Raw genomic sequence first — 27,556 nt, forward strand, 5'->3', positions numbered from 1 at the left:
TGTTACTGAAGAAAAAATGTAGCACAATTCACAAAAGAATTCACACTATACACCGTTTAAAAAACACTTCTTTGTTTTTTTACCGCAGCTCAAATCACTTACCGCATGCTTCAGCTACCCTCACAATAACAGTAATAAAAATTGTGTTTATTTATAATTTATACTAATAATATTAATACAGCATTATATATATATGTTAAAGATACCAAGCAATTTTAAACCTGGTTTTACTCCATTTCCCAAGTAGCAAACAGACTAAAAGTCAAGTTTGCGCCTGCAATTGATGCAAGTCTAACTGATCCCACAGGTAGTGCTGGACCAGGGCAACTCATGGCAAAGGTGGAACAAGCTCCGATCACTAATCTTAATATTTACCCTTAATGCCAAAACACATCTCCAAGAAGGGGATGTATGATGTTTTGTATTAAAGGCAAGGGGCCACTACCCAGACCGGTTTCGACCTTTATTGAGGTCTCGTCAGTGGGAGCTAGGCTAGAAATAGAAATACCAAGATTTAGCAATACAGAGCTTGTAAGTATTTCGCCAAAACAAGTTACCATAAGGTGTTTTAACCTTATTAAATAAAAATCTCTGGAGGAGATATAAATGTAGAAACATATTTATACCCAATTCTTTAACATATTTATACCCAAGGTAAAAATACTTTCTACATATATATAAAATTTATTATTATTTTTTTTTTTATGCCATGCTTTTTTATTATTATTATTATTCAGGCCTCCATGGAGTCAAAAGACTCATCGTGGGAGGTCCTTCCTAAGAACATAAAATCTGTCAAGACTCATCAATATCATCAATTTTGTTTCAATATTGCCTGGTGTAAGATCACAGTCCTACTTATAGCCTGAAGTGAAAAAGTTCATGTTTGGTCTGTAGAGTAGGATTTCTGGACTATGTAAAAAATAAATAAGAATACTGAAATATATATGAAATCAATGATAATAGAAAAAAATCCTTAGCTCGTCCACAGTACAAATGTACAATATGTTTTAAGAAAAACTTTTGTGGGTGTCAGCTACATCACAGAAAAAAAAAAAGTCAGTAAATTTGCAGTCCCTAGTTGTGAGTGCACTGTAATTGAATTAGCCCACGGAGAGATATAACAGGTACTGTGTGAATGTAAGTTAGCATGGGTCTCTGTCTTGGTGCTTCTTCAGACTTCATTGAGACCATTTTAATAATAATCTCCGGTCTTTCAAATTGAAAATAACAAGATTACACTTCTATCTCATGTCATGCACTTACAAATCATTTTTACTGTCTCTGTTCTGCATCTTGGCAATGAGTAAACATAATTTTTCTGCTTGAAGGCAACATTCGTAAAGGCAATGGTCTTAATCCTTGTTTATTTTTTCCATATTACCTAAGTATGCTATATGCTTCAATTTTTATTATTATTATTATTATTATTATTATTATTATTATTCAGGCCTCCATGGAGTCAAAAGACTCATCGTGGGAGGTCCTTCCTAAGAACATAAAGACTGTCACGATTCATCGAGGGGAGGTCCCCCTTAAGAAACACAAAGTCTATCATACCACTCCTTAAACTCATTGACTGTTCTCGCTCTCACCACTCCATCAGGCAATGCATTCCATGGTTCAACCACCCTCCATGCAAAGAACCCACTCCTCACCCTCTTGCTCACAGCTTCCTTTCGTAACTTCCATAAATGGCCTCTTGTAATCACTCCTTCCTGCTGTTCAACCAAGCAAAAGAACTCCCCAGTGTCAACCCTGTAACCTGTAAATTTTTATTCTTTCATTTCTATATATTCTTTTATATGGTATACAAATACAACAGATCTACCTGATAGCATTCTTGTATCTTGGCAGTTGACATGGCTCAAATTGACTAGACTGCTTCCTCTTAGTACTGGAAGTACCAGATAGGTAGACAGAAAATCTCCAAATGACCCATTCCATGTCTGATAGCTTATAAGGTAATTTGCTGCTTTCATTACATCCCAATCTGTATCTTCTTCATAGCCAGCTGCAAAAAGGGCCTGTATAGAAGAAAACAATAAAAAAATAAGGCACTTTGTGGCATGCAGTATTTGCGGCATGTGTGCATCTCGGGAATTGGAAATGTGGCTTGTGAAAGAGAGCAGAGAGCATATGTGCACAAAATGCAGGCAGTTGGAGGAAATAAGTGCATTAGAAATATTGATATCCGACGTTGTTGCTCCAGGAACGGGGAATGAATGTAGGAAGACAAGTAGTGTGATAGGAGAGAATGAAAAATATATATATATATGAATGAGAAAATAATAGTTGATAGTGTGGAAGGAGTGAGTGACTGTGAAAGTTTAGGAGATGGTTTTGTTTGGGAGAGTGAATTTAGATTAAGAGTGACTGACCTGCAGAGGGAGATAGATGAGCTGAAAGAGGAGGTGAAATGTCTTGTGAATGAGAGCAGAAGTATGAACGATAAGATTAGGAGAATGGAAGAGATAAATGCAAGGCAAATCAGAGTAAGGGAGAGAGAGAATTTAGGGAGAGATATGGGAGTGCTAGAAAAGGAGAGAATGGAAACAATAGAAGAGAGGGAATGAGAGAGAGGGGTATGGGAATACTAGCAGACAAGAGGATGGAAACAGAAGGAGAGACAGAATGAGAGAGAGATATGGAAGTGCTAGAAGAGGAGAGAATGGAAACAGTAGGAGAGAGACCTATGGGAATGAAAGAAGAGGAGACAATGGAAACAATAGGAGAGAGGGAATGGTAAGAGGTATAATGTATGACGACTCAATGATCCGTGGTGTTCAAGATAGGATGCGTGAGGAGTGTTTGCCAGGAGGAACAATAGGAAGGGTGGCTATGGCAATTAAGAGAGGTGAAAGGGTGGATGAGATGATTGTGATGGTAGGAACGAATGACTTGAGTGGTAATGTAAGTCAGGAAGCGAGAGATATGAGATTTTTGCTTGAGGTTATATGGAAGAAGACAGAGAGAGGAAAAATAGTGTGCGTGCTACCTAGGTATGATAATGATGAGCTGAGCAGAAGAGCGGTGATATTGAATGGCATAATAGCGAGAATGTGTGACAAGAGAGGACTGGTATATGTGGATGCTTGGAGTGCTTTTGAGGAAAGAGAGGAATTGTATGCGAGAGACCGTTTACATTTGAATGAGGAAGGACGTAGGCATCTAGAGAGATTGCTGTTCTGAATGAGTCAGTGTGTCCCAGGTAGGATGATAGCAGGGGTGGCCTCTTGTGGGAATGGATACTTGGGAGAAGGGAGACGATGTTAGGTAACACTGAGCTTAGGCAACATGTAACAGAGGGAACAAGAGGTTCAAGAGTTTTTGATTTGGTTATAGCATCAGAAGAGTTGATAATAACTGAGTTGACATCTCTCCCACCAGCTGGAGAGAGTGACCATATGGTTTTGACTTGGAAAATGAATAGACATGCAGGAGTATCAAAGAGAAGGGAACTTATGTGGAAGTATAAAGCAGGTGATTATAATAGTCTTAGACGTCAACTTCGGGAAGTTTCATGGAGGGAGGAATTTGAAGGCCGGGATATCATTAGTGCGTGGGAAATTGTGAAAGAATATTTGTTAGCAGCAATGGCAAGTTGTATACTACGAGTGAAAAAGAGGACACAATTTCGAGTAAAGTGGATGACAAACAATATTAAACAGGAATTGCATGCGAAAAAGAGGCTATGGAAGTGATACAAGGAGACAGGTGAAGAGAAGATGCATGAAGAATATAAGACACAGGCCAGAAGAGTGACTAGTGTGGTAAGGAAAGCGAAACTGGAATATGAGAGGAGATTGGCCCTAAGATCAAAAGAAAATCCTAGGGAATTTTTTAGCTATGTGGGCAGTAGGAGGAGAAATGACTGTGGAAGAATGATATTGTGGGATAAAAATGGGAATAGAGTGACTGATGCAGAGGACATAGTGGAATTGTTCAATGAACACGTTATTGGAATATTTCATCCTAGAGGAGTCAGTTTTGATGCTAGAGGGATAGGGCTGGTTTGAGGTTTAGAGATACAGGAGGAGAGTGTGTTTCATATACTGTGTACTCTGGATGTCAGTAAAGCTATGGGACTGGATGGTATTTCACCATGAGTTTTGAGAGAATGTGCTAGATAACTGACAGTGCCTTTAACCTGGCCTTTCAATGAAAGTCAGGCTTCGGCAAAGGTGCCCAGGGAATGGAAGGAGGATAAGATAGTGCCATTGCATAAGGGTGGTAACAGACTGGAAGTGTCTAAATTATAGATCAGTCTGTGTGTCATCAGTAGTTGTTAAGATCTTGGAGAAAGTAGTGAGGACCGTATACAGCATTGGGCAGATGAGGGTAATGTTATCTGTGAAAGTCAACATGGATTTGTGAAGGGGCTCTCTTGTTTTAGCAATATGCTAGCCTTTTATAATAAAGTTACAAGAACATTAGATGAGGGGAAAGGCATATACTGCAATTTTCTTAAATTAGTAAAGGCATTTGACAGGGTGCCACATGATAAGCTGATATTTAAGTTGCAACACATGGGTCTGGATGTCAGATTGGTCAACTGGATTCACGATTGGCTGTCTGATAGGTATCAGAGAGTTGTGTATGGTGGAGCAGTTTCAAGGAGGCAGAGGGTTACAAGTGGGGTCCCACAGGGCTCAGTACTGGGACCTATGTTGTTTAACCTTTATATCAATGACATTGACAGTGGATTGCAAGGGGGTATTCAGTTGTTTGTGGATGATGCGAAGGTGGGAATGATTATTAGTAATAGTGCAGATGTGGTGTTCCTGCAAGAGGATTTAAATAGGCTAGATAGCTGGGCAAATGAATGGGGGTTTCAGTTTAATGCAGCAAAATGTAAGCTCTTGAGGTTTGGGAAACATCAATGGGATGCTGCATACTCTATGGGAGGAGTTATACTGGAGGAAGTAGGGGAGACAAGAGATCTGGGGTTAATGATTGATAGAGACCTGAAGTTTAGGGGACATATTGCAAAGGTGGTGAAGGTAACACAGAGGATTGTTGCAATTATGAGAAAAACACTGACCTGCAGAGATAAGAGGGTTATCATTCCGTTGTATAAGTCTCTGATCAGACCACACTTGGACTAATTTTCTCAGATTTGGTCCCCAGGATTTGAAGGGGATAAATTAACTGTGGAAAGAATACAAAGACGGATGACAAAGATGGTTTCAGGACTGTTATGAGGATCGGCTGAGGGAATGTGGACTGCAGAGTTTGGTGGATAGAAGAAGGAGAGGTGATATGATTTAAACTTTTAAACTGTTGAGAGGTGGTTACAGGGTTGACACTGGGGTATTCTTTTGCTTGGTTGAACAGCGGGAAGGAGCGATGACAAGAGGCCATCCCTGGAAGTTACGAAAGGAAACTGTGAGCAAGAGGGTAAGGAGTGGTTTCTTTGCATGGAGGGTGGTTGAACCGTGGAATGCATTGCCTGATGGAGTGGTCGGAGCAAGAACGGTCAATGAGTTTAAAGAGTGGTATGATAAACTTTGTGTTTCTTGGGGGAGGGGGGGACCTCCCCTTGATGAGTCTTGACAGACTTTATGTTCTTAGGAAGGACCTCCCACAATGAGTCTTTTGACTCCATGGAGGCCTTAATACTACTACTAATAATAATTAAACAAGAGTGTCCCTTAAGAAATCCATGCTGACTCTCACAGATAACATTACCCTCATCTGCCCAGTGCTGTATATGGTCCCTGACTAATTTCTCCAAGATCTTAACAACTACTGATGAAACACCAACTGGCCTATAATTAGAGACTTCCAGTCTGCTACTGCCCTTAGGCAATAGCACTATCTTACCTTCCTTCCATTCCATGGGCACCTTTCCCATAGCCAGACTTTCACTGAAAAACCAGGTCAAAGGCTCTGTCAGTTCCCTAGCACATTCTTTCAAAACTAGTGGTGAAATACCATCCAGTCCCACAGCTTTACTGACATTCAGAGTACTCAATATTTGGAACATACTCTCCTCCTGCACTACTGAACCTTGAACCTGCCATATCCTTCTACTATTAAAATTTCCTCCTCCAGGATGAAATACTCCAATAAAGTGTTCATTGAACAACTCTCTCCAACACCTTGACCACAACTGCAGTTACACAGATTGGCCTATAGTTGGAAACATCTGTCTTAGAACCATGCTTATGGAGTGGTACTATTTTGCCTTCTTTCCACTCCTTAGGAACCCTACCCACTGCAAGACTTTCATTAAATAACCAGGTCAAGGGCATAACCAAACTGTGGTGCACATTCCTTAAGCATACGTGGTGATATGTCATCCATTCTCACAGCCTTATCCACTCTAGCCCAACCAACATCTGATATACCTCTTTCTTTCACTTCCAATTCTCCTAATACTTGCCTGTCTTCTATATATTGTACCAGATAATTTATACCAGAATGATATACACTCATAAAGTGCTTGTTAATAATTCCTCTGTATCCTTTGCAGCTGTTAGTCTACCACAATTATTCTTCCTCTTTCTTGCCATGTAGCAAAAAATTTCCCTTAAGTTAACCTTGGCCTGACCAGCTAATCTCCTCTCATACTGCAACTTTTCTTTCTTTACCATGCTCAGCACCTTTCTAGATTGTACCTGATACTCTTCATGGATCTGATCACCACCAATTGTCTTGTATCTCCTTCATAACATTTTATTTTCCAGCACAGCTTTCTTGATTTCACTGTTCATCCATTTCACTCCCACTCTATTTATTATTACATGATACCTCTAGGGAGTCCAAAGACTTATCGAGGGAAGCCTACTCTACAACTCTCTGTCTCCACCACTCAGTTCACTAACTACACAAATGGCATCTATTGCCAACCACCACCATCACTTGCATTTCTAAAGACAATCACAAACATCCATCCCCATGGCAGGATTAGAACCCTCAGTCCTTTAGCTGGAGAGCAGATACGCTAACCATTCAGCCAACCAGGCCGAGTTATTTTTTTACTTGCTTAATCCTCGGTATGCAGTCATACATTGACTTTGTCAGATACTGCTTTATGAGTTTCCATGCATTGTCAAAATCTTTTCCACTCAGCTCATCTACCCAACGTTCTGATACTAACTGACTACAGAGGTCCCTATAATCACCTGCTTTATACTTTCACATGTATCCACTTTTGGCAGTGACCTTTTCTTCTTTCATCACTTCCCAAACAAATACCTCATGATCAATCTCACCAACTGGCGGCAGTGTCAACATCTCATTAACAACTACATCTTGTGAAGTTATCACGAAATCCAAAACATTAAATCCTTTAGTTGCTTCAATCATGTGCTGCTTAAGGTACTTATCTCTCAGAAATTCCACAAACTCGCTCTCCTTATTCCTATACTCTATCTCCTCCTTCCAGTCTATATCCCAAATTAAAGTTTCCAATCAGGATCCCCTTCTTCTTACATGCCCAACTAATTTGCCTAAACATTTCACAATCAGTATTCTCTGCATTCCCTGGCCTATAACAACATCCTATCAGATATACTAACCTGTTTATTTCAACTTCACACCACACAGATTCAAAATCTGTGCATGCATCTTCAACTTCCACATGTTTTTTTTATTATTATTATTATTATTATTATTATTATTCAGGCCTCCATGGAGTCAAAAGACTCATCGTGGGAGGTCCTTCCTAAGAACATAAAGTCTGTCAAGACTCATCGAGGGGAGGTTCCCCCTAAGAAGCACAAATTCTATCATACCACTCCTTAAACTCATTGACCGTTCTCGCCCTCACCACTCTATCAGGCAATGCATTCCACAGCTCAACCACCCTCCATTCAAAGAAACCACTCCTCACCCTCTTGCTCACAGTTTCCTTTCGTAACTTCCAGGGATGGCCTCTTGTCATTACTCCTTCCCGCTGTTCAACCAAGTGAAAGAACTCCCCAGTGTCAACCCTGTAACCACCTCTCAACAATTTAAAAGTCTCAATCATATCACCTCTCCTTCTTCTATCTGCCAACCTCTGCAGTCCACATTCCCTCAGCCGATTCTCATAACTATCCTTGTACAGTCCTGAAACCATCTTTGTCATCCGTCTTTGTATCTTTTCCACAGTTAATTTATCCCCTTCAAATCCTGGGGACCAAATCTGAGAACAATAATCCAAGTGTGGTCTGATCAGAGACTTATACAACGGAATGATAACCCTCTTATCTCTGCAGGTCAGTGTCCTTCTCATAATTGCAGCAATCCTCTGTGTTACCTTCACCACCTTTGCAATATGTCCCCTAAACTTCAGTTTTCTATCAATCATCAACCCCAGATCTCTTGTCTCCCAAACTTCCTCCAATATAACTCCTCCCATAGAGTTTGCAGCATCCCATCGATGTTTCCCAAACCTCAAGACCTTACATTTTGCTGCATTAAACTGAAACCCCCATTAATTTGCCCATCTATCTAGCTTATTCAAATCCTCTTGCAGGAATACCACATCTGCACTATTACTAATAATCCTTCCCAGCTTCGCATCATCTGCAAACAACTGAATATCCCCTTACAATCCACTGGCAATGTCATTGATATAAAGGTTAAACAATATAGATCCTAGTACTGAGCCCTGTGGGACCCCACTTGTAACCCTCTGCTTCCTTGAAACTGCTCCACCATACACAACTCTCTGATACCTATCAGACAGCCAATCCTGAATCCAGTTGACCAATCTGACATCCAGACCCATGTGTTGCAACTTAAATATCAGCTTATCATGTGGTACCTTGTCAAATGCCTTTGCTAAGTCTAAGAAAATTGCAGTATATGCCTTTCCTTCATCTAATATTCTTGTAACTTTATTATAAAAGGCTAGCATATTGCTAAAACAAGAGCACCCTTTCACAAATCCATGTTGACTCTCACAGATAACATTACCCTCATCTGCCCAGTGCTGTATACGGTCCCTCACTACTTTCTCCAAGATCTTAACAACTACTGATGACACACAGACTGGTCTATAATTAGACACTTCCAGTCTGTTACCACCCTTATGCAATGGCACTATCTTACCTTCGTTCCATTCCCTGGGCACCTTTGCTGAAGCCAGACTTTCATTGAAAAGCCAGGTTAAAGGCACTGTCAGTTCCCTAGCACATTCTCTCAAAACTCGTGCTGAAATACCATCCAGTCCCAAAGCTTTATTGTCATCCAGAGTTCTCAGTATCTGAAACACATTCTCCTCCTGTACCTCTAAACCTTGAACCTGCTCTATCCCTCTAGCATCAAAACTGACTCCTCTAGGATGAAATATTCCAATAACGTGTTCATTGAACAATTCCACTATGTCCTCTGCATCAGTCACTCTATTCCCATTTTTATCCCACAATATCATTCTTACACAGTCATTTCTCCTCCTACTGGCCACATAGCTAAAAAATTCCCTAGGATTTTCTTTGGATCTTAGGGCCAATCTCCTCTCATATTCCCGTTTCGCTTTCCTTACCACACTAGTCACTCTTCTGGCCTTTGTCTTATATTCTTCACGCATCCTTTCTTCACCTGTCTCCTTATATCTCTTCCATAGCCTTTTTTTCACATGCAATTCCTGTTTAATAGTGTTTGTCATCCAATTTAATCCAAACTGTGTCCTCTTCTTCACTCGTGGTATACAACTTACCATTGCTGCTAACAAATATTCTTTCACAATTTCCCATGCACTAACGATATCCCGGCCTTGCAATTCCTCCCTCCATGAAATTTCCCGAAGTTGATGTCTAAGACTATTATAATCACCTGCATTATAATTGTAGACACAATTCCTCTGCAGTTTATTAACAGCACTTCCCCCCTCCTCTTTTCACATCTCTTTCCTTCCAGAAAATTATAAATCCTTTTAATTCTATTTCCGACATCACATCCATCCCCCCTCAGACAACCAAGTTTCACTTATTCCAATTACTTTTTGGAATACCGTCTCAATCAATGCCACAAATTCAGCTCTCTTGTTTCAAATACTCCTTACATTTGTGTATAAACATAACAATCACTGTGTGTTTGAGGCCATCCTACCAGCACCAACATTTGCTATTCTAGTTGCTATACTACACCTCTCTCTCTCTCTTCAGTTTGACCACTCCCGTTTTCCTGATCCTGACTGTGATTTCCATTCTTACCTGTCTTTTCCTAACCTTTATGCATTCCATCACCTTGTGTTGCAGCAACCACATCTTCAACCTCATATCCATCTTCCTCCTGATGTACAATCTGTTGATTTGTGCTATCCTGTTTCACAGGTAGACTCTGATCATTTGCTATATTAACTTCCTGACTCTGTGCCTTCTCAGAAAACAATATCCTTTCTAAATGCCCAACATCAAACCCATTCAAATGTAATCCATCAGCTTTATACCATTTGAACTTCCCTTGAATTATACTCCACAGATTTACAAATTGAACTCCCTTTGCCTCACACAACTCAGCCTTTTGACTCCATGGAGTCAAAAGGCTGTCCATATAATGTCTATATAATAATAATAATAATAATATTCATGATCTCCACTCTCCTTCTCAATTCACTTTTATCTTATCTGGGCAACACACCTATGACTTTCCCAATAACACTGTTCTTCTTTACCTGCCTGCAACAACTTCCTCAAGTTTCTATCAACATTCTTCTTCTCTCCAACTAAGTCATTTGTGCCCACGAATACCACTAATTTCCTTTTCTGTTATATTGAGTGGTCGTATAATTTAGCACTCATAAAATTAGTGATTTGTATCTGTTTCATTGTGTTTTTTCTTCAGAAAATTAGTGTATTATAGGTTATTAGTGTAGATTTTCAGGTTTTTAGAGTATTTATTACTATTATTATTACTATTATTACGGGCAACTCCAGGGAGTCATTAGACTCATCGAGGGAGGCCCCAAATCATATCATCACAACTATTTGACATTCATACAGTATCTATCATACCTCGCCTTAAACTCATTCACTGTCACAGCATCCACTACAGACTCAGGGAGCGCATTCCACTCATTCACTACTCTAAAAGTAAAGAACCCAGCTCTAACACCTTTACTAACCACACTTTTGCCCAGTTTCCATGGATGTCCCCTAGTCCTCCCACAACCAGCCCTGTTCTCAAAAATATCTTCTGAATTAATTTTATAGAAACCCTTCAGTAATTTGAATGTCTCAATCATATCTCCCCTCCTCCGCCTATCAACCAATTTTTGCAACCCACAAATCCTCAACCTGTTCTCATACGGTTCATTCCACAGACCTGCTATCATCTTGGTCACTCGCCTCTGGATCCTCTCCACCTCCTCCCCATCAAGAAGAAACCTAGGTGACCAAATCTGCGCACATTTAGTATCTTTATAACATTTTTATTGTGATATTTATTGTGATATTGATAATGAAGTGAGTAATAATAATAAAGAGATATGAGTAATGATGATAATGAAAAATGAGTCATATATTGTACTCTACCTACCTGCATCACAAGGGCTGTAGTATATATACTTCCAAAACTGCCATCTTCTTTTTGGGATTTTTTTAGCATCATTATAGTTTCAGTTAAATTCAGACTTTCTTCAAATGACTGGTTGTTTTTTTGAGCACAAATAATCCCCATTATTGCCAGAGCTAGAATATCTAAAAATGCATAGAACTGAGTTGACAAAGAAGAATCCACTAGTGATATTTTGATATGCAATAAATGGTTAAGAATATGTTTATTATTCTCTTAAATTATAATTGAATAAAATGGCAGAGGCAGATGAGTTGTTTTTTGTTATTTTTAATGAAAAGTGTTGTAATTTAATTAATGTATTTATATTAAAATGTATTCATCCCAACACTTCACTTAAGATCCATTTGTAAATTACTTACAGATGGTTTCTCTAGGATATCCTTATCTTCTACTGAAGATAAGGATATGTCTGGAGTAATTACTTTGAAAGACTTTTAAATGAACCAATTAGTGACAGCACCATACTAGAAAATTTCATTTCAAAATCATTTCAACCTATTGTACTTCTCTTAATATGATTTTTACAATTGTTTTTATGCTGTTTTATGTAATATGTATGTAATATCCTGAGACCTGTACATCATATGCTAAATAAAAATAACTAGAAAATTTTCAAGAGGAATGCAAAGAGGAGTACATATCAATATTTGAGGTAGAAAAAGACATCAAAACTTTGAAATGTGGAAAGGCAGCTGGAGTAGATGATATTTGACTAGAAATGCTAAAATACGGAGGTACAAAAGTTTTGTGGTGGCTACATTGCATAATTCAGAGGGCCTGGTCAGAAGGTTGAATTCCCAATGATTCGAGTAGTCAGAAGTCGAGAAGTCAGAATTCCCAATGTGTCAGAAGAGAGGATTGGAATATGTGAATGCTTGGAGGGCATTTGAGGACAGAAAGGAACTGTATTCAAAAGTATTTAGGTTAGGCTCTTATAGTACCCATCTATAAAAAAGGGGATAAAACTGAATGTGAGAATTATGGAAGAATTTCTCTCTACTGAGTGTTCCAGATCAGATTTATGCTAGCATATTTTGAAATGAGTTTGAGAAAGATTGTGAAACTTGGAGAAGAACAAGCTAGGTTCAGGCCAAATAGAGGTTATCAGGATTAGAGTTTCACTTTAAGACAAACAGTTGAGAAATCATAGGAATACTTAGGATCTGTACTTAAGTTTTGTAGATCTGGAAAAGGCATATGACAAAGTGCCCAGAGAAAACATTTTCAAAACACTACAATTATATGGAGTGGATGGAACATTATACAGAACAACACATACTTTATATTTAAGTTGTCAGTTAGCAGTTAGAATTGAAGGAAATATAGGAAGTTGGTTTGATGTAAAATCAGGAGTAAGACAAAGATGCACATTAATCGCTACTCTTATTGATCATCTATTTGGATAACATTATGAAAGAAAGTGGCATTAAGTCTGATATTAGAACTGAAGGTGTCAAAGTTAGCTCTTTGCTTTATGCAGATGATGTTGTCCAAACACATCTAGTGCAAGTCTCCAGGATTCACTAACTCAAGACCAAAACTATGAAAACAGGCAGGAGCATAGCATAGAAAACTTCAGCTGCATTCTGAATGGAGATCCTATTGAAAAAGTAAAATATTACAGCAATTTAGGCACAGTTTTTAGTGAAGATAATAGGTTAAATCTGGAAATAGACAACAGAATAAGCAAAGCTGGTATGGTGGGCAGTCAGCTGAATAAATTATTATTATCATTTATTATTTTATGATCAAGGAGACTAGAGATTAATCAAGGAAGGGCGCCTACTCTACAACTCTCCATTTTCACCACATAGCTCACAAACTAAGACTTGATGATCGTGGTGTGCAAGATAGCATGGCAGAGGAGTGTTTGCCTGCAGGAACGATAGAAAGTATGGCTATGGCAATTAAGCAAGGCAAAAGGGTGGATGTAATGATTGTGATGGTTGGCACGAATGACTTGAGAGGCAGTGTAAATCGGATGGCGAGAGATCTGAGATTCATGTTTGAGGTTGTACAAAGAAAACACACAGAGGAAAGATAGTGTGTGTGTGTGTGTGTGTGTGTGTGTGTTACCCAGGTATGATAATGACTAGCTGAGCAGAAGAGCAGTAATAATGAATAGCATAACAGCCAGAATGTGTCAGAAGAGAGGATTGGAATATGTGGATGCTTGGAGGGCATTTGAGGACAGAAAGGAACTGTATTCAAGAGACCACTTGCATGGGGTAAGGGAGACGACATCAGGTAACTCTGAGTCCCATGGAGTCTATTGGGGATAATGATAGGTATAGAAGCAGTGACATTTTAATGCTTTATACTAATGCCAGGAGTATCCGAAATAAAGGAGATGAATTCGTGGTGCCGAAAGCATCAGCCTGGCCAAAGATTATTGGGATCTCTGAGATGTGGTTGACGGAAGATGATATAATAACAGGAATGGAAGTAGCAGGGCATAGCATTTTTTGGCAGGATAGGAAGAGAAAACTTGGTGGTGGAGTTCTGCTTGTGGTAAGTGATGACTTATGTCCTCAATGAGTGGAGGCTTTGGAAGGCAGTGACACTAATGGTTTTGAAAGCATATGGTGTGAGGTAGAGGTGGGCAATACAGAATATTTAGTGGGATGTTGCTACAAACCAAGGAGCACAGAGCATGGGGAGCAGGAGATGTTTAGGCAGTTGAGCTTGGCAAGTGCAAGAAGAATTATTGTTATGGGAGATTTTAACTACAGTAGTATAAATTGGAGAGAGGAAGATGCATGTAGCAATAAGGGAATGGAATTTCTAGAATTCTTGAGGGATAAATGTCTTAGGCAACATGTAATAGAGGGAACAAGAGATTTCAAGAGTTTTGGATTTTTGTCATAGCATCAGAAGAGCTGATAATAATGTGTGGAATGAGTTTGGAGGATGAAGTGAACTATATAAGAGTGATGGACTGCGTTTCGGTGATTTTGGTATGAATTGCTTGGAGAGACTGCTGCTGGAAGGTAGAGAAGTCAGTACAGAGAATGAATCAGATCAAGTGGGAAGCGATGTGGAAGAGCAGGAGAGTAAGACAGGAGAAACTGAAGAGGTAGTTATAAATGAGGAAGTGAGTGGCATGAGTATAGAGAATGAGAGAATGGGTGTGCAAAGATGGACAGGGTAACAGGGTGGCTCAGGGTGGACAGGTGAACACAGCGTGAGAAGGGTGGATGCTCCAAGGGGATGTGAATGCATATGTAGACAGAAAAGGAATGGGATGACCTGGGATCAAGCAGAAACAGTTGGATTTGAAGAGGGTTCTAAAATGAATAATCAGAAAGGGAAATGGCTTCAGCTGAGCATGGAGAAATCACATCGAATGATTGGTATCAGTGGAACTAGCTTTAGATCCAGGAATGAGCTGTTGTGTTTGTATAAAAATGCTAGAAGTAGAAGAAACAAGGCAGATGAAATGGTTACATTAATTGAGTCTGTCCATCCAAAAATTGTTAGAATAAGTTGAGAGTTGCTAGAGATAAGAGATAAGCTAGAGAGTTGACACCTGCCTTGACATATTTTTTTAATACGAGTCTTGCACTTGGTCAAGTTCCTAAAGAGTGGAAGGAGGGCAAGATTGTGCCACTTCATAAAGGAGGTGATCGAACTCAAGCATCAAACTATAGGCCTATCTGTGTGTCAGGTGTTGTGGTTAAGTTGTTGGAGAAGCTTGTGAGAACTAGGATCCAGAGTTGGGTTGACAACAATGGTATAATTTTTGATGGACAGCATGGATTTGCTAAAGGGAGGTCATGTTTTAGTAATCTACTTACTTATTACAATAAAGTGACTGCTTCCTTGGACAGAGGAGAAGGATACACAGTAATATACTTGGATTTCGCAAAAGCTTTTGATAGAGTACCTCATGATAAGTTGACAGTCAAACTAGAGCAGATGGGGTTGGATATTAGATTAGTGCATTGGATTGGAGACTGGCTATCTGATAGCTATCAACAAGTTGTGTATGGGGGTGCAATATCCAGGAAAAGGAAAGTCACTAGTGGAGTGCCTCAGGGGTCTGTTTTAGGGCCATTACTATTTAACTTATATATTAATGATATTGGTGAAGATTTGGATTGAGATATTCAGTTGTTTGCAGATGATGCAAAGTTGGGACGAACCATAAAGAGTAGTGAAGATGTTGTGGCCTTGCAAGAAGACTTGAATAAATTGAGTGATTGGGCAAGCAAATGGGGATGTGAGTTCAATGTTGCAAAATGTAAGGTTTTAAAATTTGGAAAACAAAGATGGAATGCAGAATTTATGCTTGGTGAGAATATATTGTTGGAAGTAGAGGAAATAAGAGATCTGGGGGTGACAGTGGATAAGGATCTAAAATTTAGGGGACACATCGCCAAAATTGTGAAGACAACACAAAGACTTCTGGGAATGATGCGGAGGACACTGACATGTAGAAGTAGGGAGATACTTGTTCCAATGTATAAGGCTTTGATTAGGCCACACTTGGACTATTGTGCCCAGATTTGGTCACAGGGTTTTCAGAAGGATGAAGAGATGTTGGAAAGGGTCCAAAGGCGAATGACTAAGGTAGTTTCTGCCCTCTGGAATGTTGAGTATGAGGAAAGATTGAAAAGATGTAATTTGCAGAGTCTCGTGGAGAGAAGGAAGAGGGGAGATATGATAGAGACCTACAAGTTGGTAAGGGGTTGTTATAGGATCAATGGTGGAGAAGTTCTACAGAGAATAGTGGGAGATCAGGGGAGAACCAGAGGTCATCCCTGGAAACTGTATAAGGAGGGTGTGAGTAAGGGGCAGGTTTTTTTCGTGCAGAGTTGTGAGTGATTGGAATGCCCTGCCTGAGAACGTGGTGTCTGCAAGTAGTTTGAATGTGTTTAAGACACGGTATGATGAGATGTGTGTGTAAGATAAAAGGACCTCCTAGATGAGTCTTTGACTCCATGAGGTCTTGTTTTAATAATAATAATAATAAGTGAGACGTGGTTGGATGAGGATGACATCCTTGTATTTCTCCCAATTTGCCTTCTGGAAGTTCCAATGATATTTTCTTTTTTGGGTGGGTATAGTCATTTTTGGGTTCAGATTGATTAATATTAGGGTATGGTCGCTTACTACTGATTCCAAAACAGACCAAATAGCTTCATGGTGAAGATCTGGAGACACCGCAGTAATATCTAGGGCATCTTTTGTACCATAAGAATGAGAGAGATAAGTGGGTTCTCCACTGTTGAGAGTTATTAGTCCTGTTTCATCTAAAAAATTACTCAGGTTTTCTCCTCTTGGGTTTATTTCCTCAGAACTCCATAACATGTGTTTGCTATTCATGTCTCCTAAGATAATGGAGTTTTCTTCAATGAGATGGGATAGGCTGGAAAGATTTGGTCCAGGTTTGTCAGGAGGATGATAACAATTGAATATGTTTAATGGCATTTTACTTGGTTCCAGTATTTGGATTCCTTGTATTTCAGTTCCTTCTGTTACTATGTCTAGCTCAACAACTTTATATGACAAGTTTTGGATTAGTGTCAGAAGCCCTCCTCCATTTTGGTCAGTAGGCCTATCTTGTCGTATGATGTCATAGTTTTTAATGTTTAGTCCTCTGGTTTGTCAAAGTTTGGTTTCCTGGATGCAGATAATATCAGCATCATGTTTGTCAGCTAGTAACAATACTATTTAAATTACATTGGATGATATTAATATTTTTTGTAATGGGTGGAATGATTTGCTCATTTCTCAACTCTGACATCATTTCCAAATGAAGAGTCACGTTGGCTGCCCATACGTGGTAGCATAGGTATAATCACTGAAATTTGTCTCCATGATGGGGAAAAAAAGAAATGCTGCTGTCGTTAGATCATCCAGAGGGCACCACAAAGAGGTGACAGTCAGACTTTGCCCTCCACAAGAAGACTTGAATAGACTGAGTGAATGGGTCCGGGTGTGGGGGATGCCTCTTCAATATTGTGAAATGTAAGGCTTTACATTTTTGGAAAAAAAAGATGGGATGAGAGTCTCTGTAGCTCAATCAGTATAGGTGGAGCCCTTTAGTCAGAAAGATCTGAGGTTTGATTCCCATCCATGACATGAGGAACCTTTATCTGGGCTCTTTAGACTAACCAGTCTCATACAGGGGTTGGAGGGTTTTTCTTCCCTCAAAACAGGCAAACTGTCCCTAAACACATGCACATCTACAGACATAAATACATTTCCCTGCAGCGTCAAGATTTGTGTCTAAACTGGTTGGGATCACTTAAAGCCGCATCATATAAAATTGTGGACCCTGCAGCAAGTGGGATATAAAGCAAGGAAGAAGAAGAGAGGAAGAAAAAAAACAAAGATGGGATGTAAAATTTACTCTTTGTGAGGTTATATTATTGGAGTTGTAGTATTGGTAGCTACACTGTGATTGGTCGGAGAATTTAGCGCTCGTGTAAAATTGGTGATTTTTATCTGTTTTATTGTGTTTTTCCCTTAGAAAATTAGTATTTTATAGTATATTAGTGTACATTTTCATGTTTTTAATGAGTTTTGTGTTTTATAACATATTTTTATAAAGATTTTGCAGTATTACATATAGTTTAAAATGTTGCCAAAACACACAAGACACATAATGCTAAGAAGAGCAGCAACAACAGAACAAGAAGGTTCGTCTCACTAAGGACATTATTAAAGATGTTGAGGAGGTTATTGAAAATGAATTAACCCCCAAAATAGTGAAGTTAAAGCAATTATCAGAGAGATGATGTGGAAATTACAGAAATTCAATGAGCGTCTGAATGAGCATAGGGAGAATAAGAAAATTAAACGCAAAATAAGAAACAACAAATCACAGAGTCAGGTAAGCTAGCAAATAAGGAAAATCAGGTAAGTAACATTGTAAAAAGAAAGATGTTATTTGGTATGGTAACTCTATAATAAAACATGCTGTTGATGAGTAGGTTATAAATTCAAGTTTTTTCCCAAAGCAGAAATTAAAAATATATTATTATTATTATTATTTTCGGGCTACTCCAGGGAGTCCTTAGACTCATCGAGGGAGGCCCTAAACATCATGTCCACACAACTATACGACATTCTCACAGTATCTATCATACCTTGCCTTGAACTCGCTCACTGTCATAGCACCCACAACAGACTCAGGCAGCTTATTCCACTCATTTACCACTCTAAAAGTAAAGAACCCAGCTCTAACACCACTGCTAACCACACTCTTGTCCAGCTTCCATAGGTGTCCCCTAGTTCTCCCACCACCAGTCCTGATCTCAAAAATATCCTCTGAATTAATCTTATAGAATCCTTTTTGCTGCTATTTCTAGCCTGGCTCCAACTGATGAGACCTCAATAAAGGTCGAAACCGGTCGAGACAAGAGATCTGCGGTTGATGATTGATAGAAACCTGAAGTTTAGGGGACATATTGCAAAGGTGGTGAAGGTAACACAGAGGATTGCTGCTATTATGAGAAGGACACTGACCTGCAGAGATAAGAGGGTTATCATTCCGTTGTATAAGTCTCTGATCAGACCACACTTGGACTATTGTTCTCAGATTTGGTCCCCAGGATTTGAAGGGGATAAATTAACTGTGGAAAGGATACAAAGACGGATGACAAAGATGGTTTCAGGACTGTATAAGGACAGTTATGAGGATCGGCTGAGAGAATGTGGACTGCAGAGTTTGGTGGATAGAAGAAGGAGAGGTGATATGATTGAGACTTTTAAACTGTTGAGAGGTGGTTACAGGGTTGACACTGGGGAGTTCTTTCACGTGGTTGAACAGTGGGAAGGAGTGATGACAAGAGGCCATCCCTGGAAGTTACGAAAGGAAACTGTGAGCAAGAGGGTAAGGAGTGGTTTCTTTGTGTGGAGGGTGGTTGAGCTGTGGAATGCATTGCCTAATGGAGTGGTGGGAGGGAGAACGGTCAATGAGTTTAAAGAGTGGTATGATAGACTTTGTGTTTCTCAGGGCGGGACCTCCCCTCGATGAGTCTTGACAGACTTTATGTCTTAGGAAGGACCTCCCTCGATGAATCTTTTGACTCCTTGGAGGCCTGAATAATAATAATAATAATTTGAATGTCTCAATCATATCTCCCCTTTTCCGCCTATCAACCAGTTTCTGCAACCCACAAATCTTCAACCTGTTCTCATATGGTTCATTCCATAGACCTGCTATCATCTTAGTCACTCGCCTCTGGATCCTCTCCACCTCCTCCCCATCAAGAAGGAACCGAGGTGACCAAATCTGGGCACAGTAGTCAAGATGAGGTCTTATTAAGGCTCGATAAAGAGGTACAATAACTTGCTTGTCTCTGCTCGTTAAGGTATTTTTCAACAACCAAGTGAGTTGATGAGCTGATTTCACTACATTCGCAATGTGCCCCCTAAACTTCATCTGCCTATCCACCAACACTCCCAAGTCCCTGGCCTCATCAATCTCTTGGAGTATAGTTCCACCCATGTGGTATACTGCTGCTAATCTTTTCACCCCAAAATGCATAACCTTACATTTTGTCACATTAAATTGACATCCATTCTCCTTCGCCCAGAACTCCAATCTATCTAAGTCATCCTGCAAGACTTTTACATCTTCTGCATTCACTATCGCCCTCCCCAACTTTGCATCATCAGCGAACAAATGAACTGTTCCTCTCATATCCTTTCCTATATCATTAGTGAATAAATTAAACAGCAGTGGTCCAAGAACAGATCCTTGTGGCACACCACTCATCACAGGCCGTCTTGTGGACTCTACTCCTGAATAAACCACTGTTTGATATCTCTCCATCAACCACCCACCTATCCATCTCACCAACCCTATATCCATTCCCATATGTTGTAGTTTACGGATTAGAATTCCATGTAGTATCCTGTCAAATGCCTTTGCCAGGTCCAGCAGTATCACTGTAAACCCATTTCCCTTATCCAGTTCAGCCGTCACCTTGTTATAAAACTTGAGCAAGTTACTCAGGCATGATCTACCCTTTACAAAGCCATGCTGTCTCCTGTACAGTATCTCATTTTCATTAATCCATTCCTGTATTTTTCTCTTGACTACTTTCTCCAAGACCTTGACAACAACTCCTGATATGCTGATTGGTCGGTAATTTGCAACCATTGTCTTGGATCCTCCTTTATGCAGTGAAACTATTTTCCCCTCTTTCCACGCCTTCGGGACTAAACCAGACCTGAGACTCAGATTAAACAACATGGTCAAGGACTCTGATAATTCCTTAGCCGCTTCACGCAAGACCCGTGCCGGTATACCATCCAATCCCACAGATGTATTCACGTTAAGGTTCTGTAATAGACTTCACCTCCACTTCATTCATCACAATTCCCGTATAAACTAATGGCTCCTTCATTTTTTCAATGTCTCCACCTGGATGATATACTTTTGCAAAGTGCATGCTCAGTAACTCCACTATATCAACTGGTTCAGTGACCTCCTTACCATCATCATTCCTTAAAATCATTTTGCCATGTACAGTTTTTTTCTTGCTTGCAGCATATCGAAAGAACTGTTTGGGATTCTCTTTTGCTTGCATAGCTAGTTTCCTTTCATAATCGGCTTTTGCTGTTTTTACCACACTCGTTACCCTTCTGGCCTGCACTTTATACCGTTCATGTGCCTGCAGGTCACCCCTTTCTTTAAATTCCCTCCACAGTTGTTTCTTTTTTTGCAGCTCAAGCTTAATGGTGTTATTCATCCATTTAACTCCTTCTTGTTTTACTATTCGGACCCTAAGTATACAATCAGCCATATCCTCCTGTAAATGCTCCTTGACCCATGCTCTATCGACGTCCAGCCCTTGCAGCTGTACATGCCATGGTACTGATCCAAGCAATCTCCTAAGCTTGTCATACTTGCCAGCACGGTAATTCCACATATACCCTGTCTTAATCAAAAATTCCACACCTTTAGCCACCTCCCAGGCCAAGACCTTATGATCACTCTCACCAATAGGTGGCAACATGGTCATATTCATTACAGTCAAATTGTGAGATGCTATTACCAGGTCAAGCACTCTCACACCCCTGGTATTTTCAATTACATGCTGTCTCAGATAGTTATCCCTTAATAATTGAATAAAATCCATTTCCTTCCTCACATGTGTCCTCTCCTCCTGCCAACCAATGTTACCGTAATTAAAAACCCCATAATAATTACTCTCCTTCCACTCATTTCATCAATTTGTTTATGCATACTATCTCCACCATCTATTCCATCACCTGGTCTATAGCACCCAACTGTATATTTTATTCTGCCAGTCTCAATCTCACACCAAATAGCCTCAAATGAGCTCCTTTCACTATTCTGCAATACAACTTCAATTTTCCTTGGTTGCAGTTCATCAGCTATCATCAATAACACCCCTCCCCCCATTTTATTCTCTCTGCCCCTCCTAAACACACTATAACCTACACATTCTATCCCACTAACTATATCATCTTTCGTCAGCCATGTTTCACTAATGCCAATAACCTGTGGCCAGGAAGAGCCAATCAAGGCCAAAAATTCTTCCTTCTTGTTCCTAATACTCCTGGCATTAGTATACATGAAATGCAGTGATCCCTTTGTCCCACCCCTATTTTGATGCGTTATTCTAAATGTCCCATTCCCATTTTTTGTCCTTAGTGCTGGCTCAGGTACATTATATACAATTTTACACTGAACTGTCTCACTGATATCTGCATATCCACTCCCCCCCATCCTTGGTAGTTCTAGTTTTCCTGGTTCTGCACATCCATTTTCACTTCATTCAGCAACACTTTTTCCAGTCTTCGCACACCAAGTCCATTCAAATGCAGGCCATCCATCTTGCATAAGACCTTTCGCCCATCAAACTCATTCCACACCACACCACACCGTTTGCATAACCTGCGCATGATGTCATTTGCGATTATGGCCCTCCTTCTAAACTCCTCTCTGTCATACCGCAGCAACAGACTGACCATTCTAACTCTGTCACTCTTTTCTTTCGCTACCTTTAACAATACTTTCAAGTCCTTTCTCATAAAAAATTTATCACCTTTGAATTCATTCGTACCCGCCACAATTATTAATTCTTTCACCCTCTGTTTTTGCACTCTAATACTCTCACTTACATCCTTAAATTTCGCTCCGGTAAGTACGATTTAGTTACACTCCCATCTATCACTCCTCTTAATAACGAGTCACCATAGAACACTCTTTCCTTCATTTCAGAAACTCGCCCACTCTTACGCTGGTTATTTACGTTAGCCGAATCACTCTGGAAAGAGTTTTGCAGGTGCTCTAATTGCCGCTGCACATTTTGTATCACTGCGCGCAACCTAGCGATCTCACTTCCTACAAATAATTCCTCATTTTTTTTATCATTCAAACCACTTTCTCTCTCTGTATAGTTGCTCTCACTCTTTCTTAGATCACCGCTCTCATTGCCATCTTGTACATCGCAATTCCCTATCAAGCCTCTATTTTCACTCACGTTCTGGCTTTCTTCAACCATAGCTGTCTCACAACCTGACACATAATTCAATATAACACAAGCAATCATAAGCAGAAAAGAACAGTAAACGAGGTTGTAATTGTAGTAGGTACTAACAACTTAAGTAGTGATAAGCTCACTATGAGAGAGGACATGAAGGGGCTGTTGGAAGAGGAGAGAGTGAAGAGTGAGAATTGCAAGTATATCATCTCAACATGATAAAAATTAATTAAGAAAGGCTATGATGACAAATGATTCGATGAATTGACTGCGTAGAAGGAATGGATGTGATTTTTTGGATGTGTGAAGTGAAATTGAGGGATTATTGGATTTGTATAAGTTGGTAGTGAGAGCCTACTGAGCAGTGCAATGATAACGGGATCCGACTTGTGAGTTTTGCCGCCGCTACAGGATGCTTTGTAAAGAGCACTATGTTTGCGCATAAGATATTCACAAGCAGACCTGGAGATCTCCAGATGGTAGAACAGCTAACTAAATAGACCATGTACTAGTGTATCGACATCACCACAGCTCCATCTCGGATGTGAGAAATTTCAGAGGAGCAAATGGAGATAGCAACCACTATCTGGTAGCCTACGATTTCAGGCATAGAATTATGGTTCAGAAGCCCGTGTGCCCTACTATAAGATCAGCATGAGACCTGGACAAGTTGAAAACAGTGGAAGGCAAGCGGGCTTTCCAGTTAGAGTTGCAGAATGTTTTGGGAAGTTACAGGAGGAAGACGATGATCCAGATGGGATGTGGAACACCATCAAAAATACGGTCGTGTTAGCTGCCTCGAGAACTGTGGGAAAGAGAAAGAGGAAGAGAAAAGCATGGTTTAATAGAGAGTGTTAAAAAGCTGTAGTAAAATGAAGGGAAGCACTATTGAACTACATAGCAGATAGCAGGAAAAAAGCTGCATGTGAGAGGGTGAGAAGAGTGGTGAATACATGTCTACTGTTATATCTTCGTCTTTGTGTCTTATCTCTTATTGTTTTATCTTAAACTTTATCTTTTCCTTAATTTAGTTATTATTAATTTATTATTTTACTTATTATCAGTTAACTCGTTTGCCGACAAATTTGTATTAATTAATGACTGCGCCAGCCGGCAACTGAATCCTGATACGCTATCCAAGATTATTCAGAAAGAAAATGCAGGGATCATGAAGTATACAGTCGTGGTCCCGTTTCTTATATTACTAGTGGATTCCCCTTTTATACACGGTTTGTAATTTTCCAAGCGGTAATTCAATCCACAGAAAGCATGACAAACTCATTTGATTTACACATAAAGAAATACGTTTATTTTAGCACAAAACATAAAGATACATGTTAGTTAAACCTTTAATTAAATTAGAGTCTGGGTTCCCTCCCTTTTCTTAATTGAACACATCCAAAATTTCTACACTGTAATCCTTTGCACTAACACAAAATCCTTCGCTTCTATATATATATACAGGGTGTTCGGGATAAATTTGACATATTTATAATTAATTATATTTTTCCGTAAGTTACATGTATTAACACACACTTCTCTTCATTTAAAAGTTTGGACCCTTCTTCATTCATATACAAGATGTCAGAAAGGATGGATAGCTGGAACACACCTGAATCATGGAAGAGAATAACTTGTATCATGATGATTCGTGCCCGCCATCAAAATAAGGATATTACGACTGCTGCCCAATGCTCCCTGAATACAGTAAAAACAATCAGGCATGAACTAGAGATTTGCAATGGTGACTACGAGGATGTAGCAAGAAGAAAGATCCCTAGCAGACGATCTGATTGCGTTCGTACAGCAGAATTCCTCGCAAATCTGCAGGAACAGGTGTTGAAGAACCCTGGCATTGGAATTCGGGCTTTGTTCGTGGAGTTACTAACTGTAGTCAAGCCCTGGATAACAAGGGTAGCCAATGGTAGGCCGTATGTATAGCAGCAGGATTCGGCCCCTTGCCACACCTCTGGGAAAAGTCAAAAATGGTTGTCTGAAAATTTCTACGACTTCACCAGTCCAAATGTTTGGCCTCCAAACTCCCCAGACCTTAACTCCATGGATTATTTTGTATGGGGCGCAGTTGAAAAAGACACCAATCGCACTTCCAGTAATACAAAAGCCCAGTTAATGGATAAAATTAAAACAGTTTTTGCGGCCCTTCCCAGGGAGACTGTAGCATCAGCTTGTTCGAGGTTCCGAAGCAGAATTGAAGCTGTGATCGATGCTAATGGTGGTTATTTTGAGTAAATCTTGTTGATAGTATTGTAATTAACTCTGCCTGTAATGTTTTTTTGTCAATTCATTAAATTTAATAGATACAAAGAAGATTTTCTTTTTCCTTACGAAACTGTCAAATTTATCCCGAACACCCTGTATGTATCCTCAGACTCTGACAACATATACTAAATTACCTATTTACTATTACACATGCAAATTACATATATATACAAGTCAATTCAGTAACTCTGACATAGATTTTTTGAGGCAATGCTCCTTCTTAATTTTTAGGCTTAATCTTCCCCAAAAATTTTAGTTAGCATTCAATTAGGTTTTAACAGTATAACATTATTGTCCTTTAGACACAAACAGTTTGTAGCCTCGGTCTCCTACTCGGCTCAAGCCTAAGATGCCTTTTCCTTAGATATAGACAAAATGTCCAAAAATGCAGACAGTTCTTGTAACATTTCACGGAAATGGGCTGTGTTCTTAAAGATCAGTTCTCCTTACTCCACGGTTACTCCGATATTAATATGAAAAGATTTCTGCTTACTGTTCTTGCTTTATCTGGATATTCGGATCTCCTTACTGTACTTTCTTTAATGGCGGCTTTACTATTCCTTTGTTCCACACGAAACGAAACACTTTTACACTGATTTATGCACTGACGTTAACTCATCAGTGGCCCTTTCTTCTTAGGAATCTGGACGCATTATAGCTGCAGCTTTGATCCACGTAGCACACATAGCAAGGGAAGACTCTCACTACGCATGGTGGCAAGCTATTCACAACTGTGCAGCTTTCCGCACAGGAAAACCAGGTACCGACAAAACGAGAAGAAAAGAGGGCAATTCAAATCCCCGCCGAAGCCTATATACTACAAAACAGCGCCCTCACTCGGTGGTGTCATCATACGTATGGCGGCTGCCGATTGGATACTGTGGCCACGAACTAACTTTGACATGGCTTAAAACTATTATTAGCTTGTACACATCTTTTTAGAATTTATACATGATTATCTACCTTAATTAATTTAACAAACCTTCTCTATTTAGTTTATGGGATACTTTAACACTGCTTAGAATTTACAAATCTGAATACACACACATGTTCTTGGGTTATCAATAGGCACTTTTTCTATATGGAGACATAAGTATGTCCTTATGCACTCCTTCTGAGGTAACCTTATGTTGGGTCGGAAAAAGGGGATGACTCATCACATTCTCTCGACACAACAAAGGCCCCCTCCCCTTTAATTAAAATTTTTTCATAACTAAGTTATGATAAAATTTCCTTTAGCAACATCCTCTCCTTTCTCTGGGAAAAGGTTGGCCACCTTGCCTACTCCTAAGCATGTATCTGTGTGTCGGTTGTTCACCTGGCTCAGCAATACCATCATGATTCCCCCGATTAGTGTTATTTCCTGGGGCTTCCCTATGTCTCATGAAGAAAGGGAGGTACTCGTCTTGGGGGGATTCCTCCTTCCTTGTTTTGTGACCTCCGTTTTCCTTTGGTCGCACTTTGCTGCGGGACGAGTTTGGACGGGAGTTTTTCCTGGGCCCATGTCTGTTCTGGCCCCCTCATGTTTCTCGCATTTCCTAAGACTCTCTCTCTCTAAAGAATCACCAAAGCAGACCAGGCTTGGTGGCCTAGTTTTATATGGTTTGAGGCGATCAGCATGTACAATGGTGATCTTTCCATGAGGGCTGGTTTCTTTGACTCTGAAAGTTACAGGGGTTATTCTTTCAATCAGGAGGGGGCACTAGTGGGTCAAGCGCTACGAACGTCTTTTGAAGAGCTCCTGATTCAGATAAGTTTTACTAGGAATAATTAAGTATATATGCGTAATTGTTTAAGTAAGAGCGGCTGTAAACGTTGTACGCTACCGATATTATTAGTGTGGGGTTTTTTTTCTTGCTTAAACTAAATACGAAAACGTTAATATTAGACCTAGTAACCTGCAGAAAAAAAAAAAAAAAATGGCGGCGGCATTGTCATTCCATGATTTTAATTTGGATTTCAGTTCTTTAAGTGTGAGGAGTTCTTTAAGTGTGAGGTCTGTTATATGTATTCCTTCGACTACATAAATGATTTGTGGATGTTTAGTGCGGATGGAAGAAGGGTGTGTGCGAAATGTGACCTGAACGAGGAATTGATGAATGCGAATATGAAGTTGATGACAGAAAGTGCTAGTACCGATAGTGTCGCGAGTGCACGTTTGAAAGAGACGGATGGCGGGAAAGACAGGCGAAAAAATGTTAAAAAATCAGGAAAAAAGAAAAAGAGCGATTTGACAACCGTAACGGATGTTAAAAGGGACGAAAGTAAGGCGGAAAGAAACGAAATTGAGAGAA

The 27,556-nt window shown here is 39.7% G+C and overlaps 1 protein-coding gene across 1 annotated transcript in view; it reads right to left on the reverse strand.

Annotated features, from left to right (window-relative positions):
• LOC150102099 (uncharacterized protein CG3556-like) overlaps positions 1-27,556 on the reverse strand; it is a 117,557-nt gene that overhangs the window by 71,902 nt on the left and 18,099 nt on the right. Inside the window, exons 2-3 of the mRNA XM_090399983.1 lie at positions 11,473-11,633; positions 1,832-2,027 (exon numbers count right to left, since the gene is read on the reverse strand). Coding sequence (XP_090256109.1) covers positions 1,832-2,027; positions 11,473-11,633 — 357 coding nt within the window. The remainder of the gene's footprint in view (positions 1-1,831; positions 2,028-11,472; positions 11,634-27,556) is intronic.

Source organism: Typopeltis vanoorti, chromosome 11 (genome assembly GCF_054136105.1).
Source record: "Typopeltis vanoorti isolate ZY-2024b chromosome 11, IOZ_Tvanoo_1.0, whole genome shotgun sequence".
Lineage (NCBI taxonomy): Eukaryota > Metazoa > Arthropoda > Arachnida > Uropygi > Thelyphonidae > Typopeltis > Typopeltis vanoorti.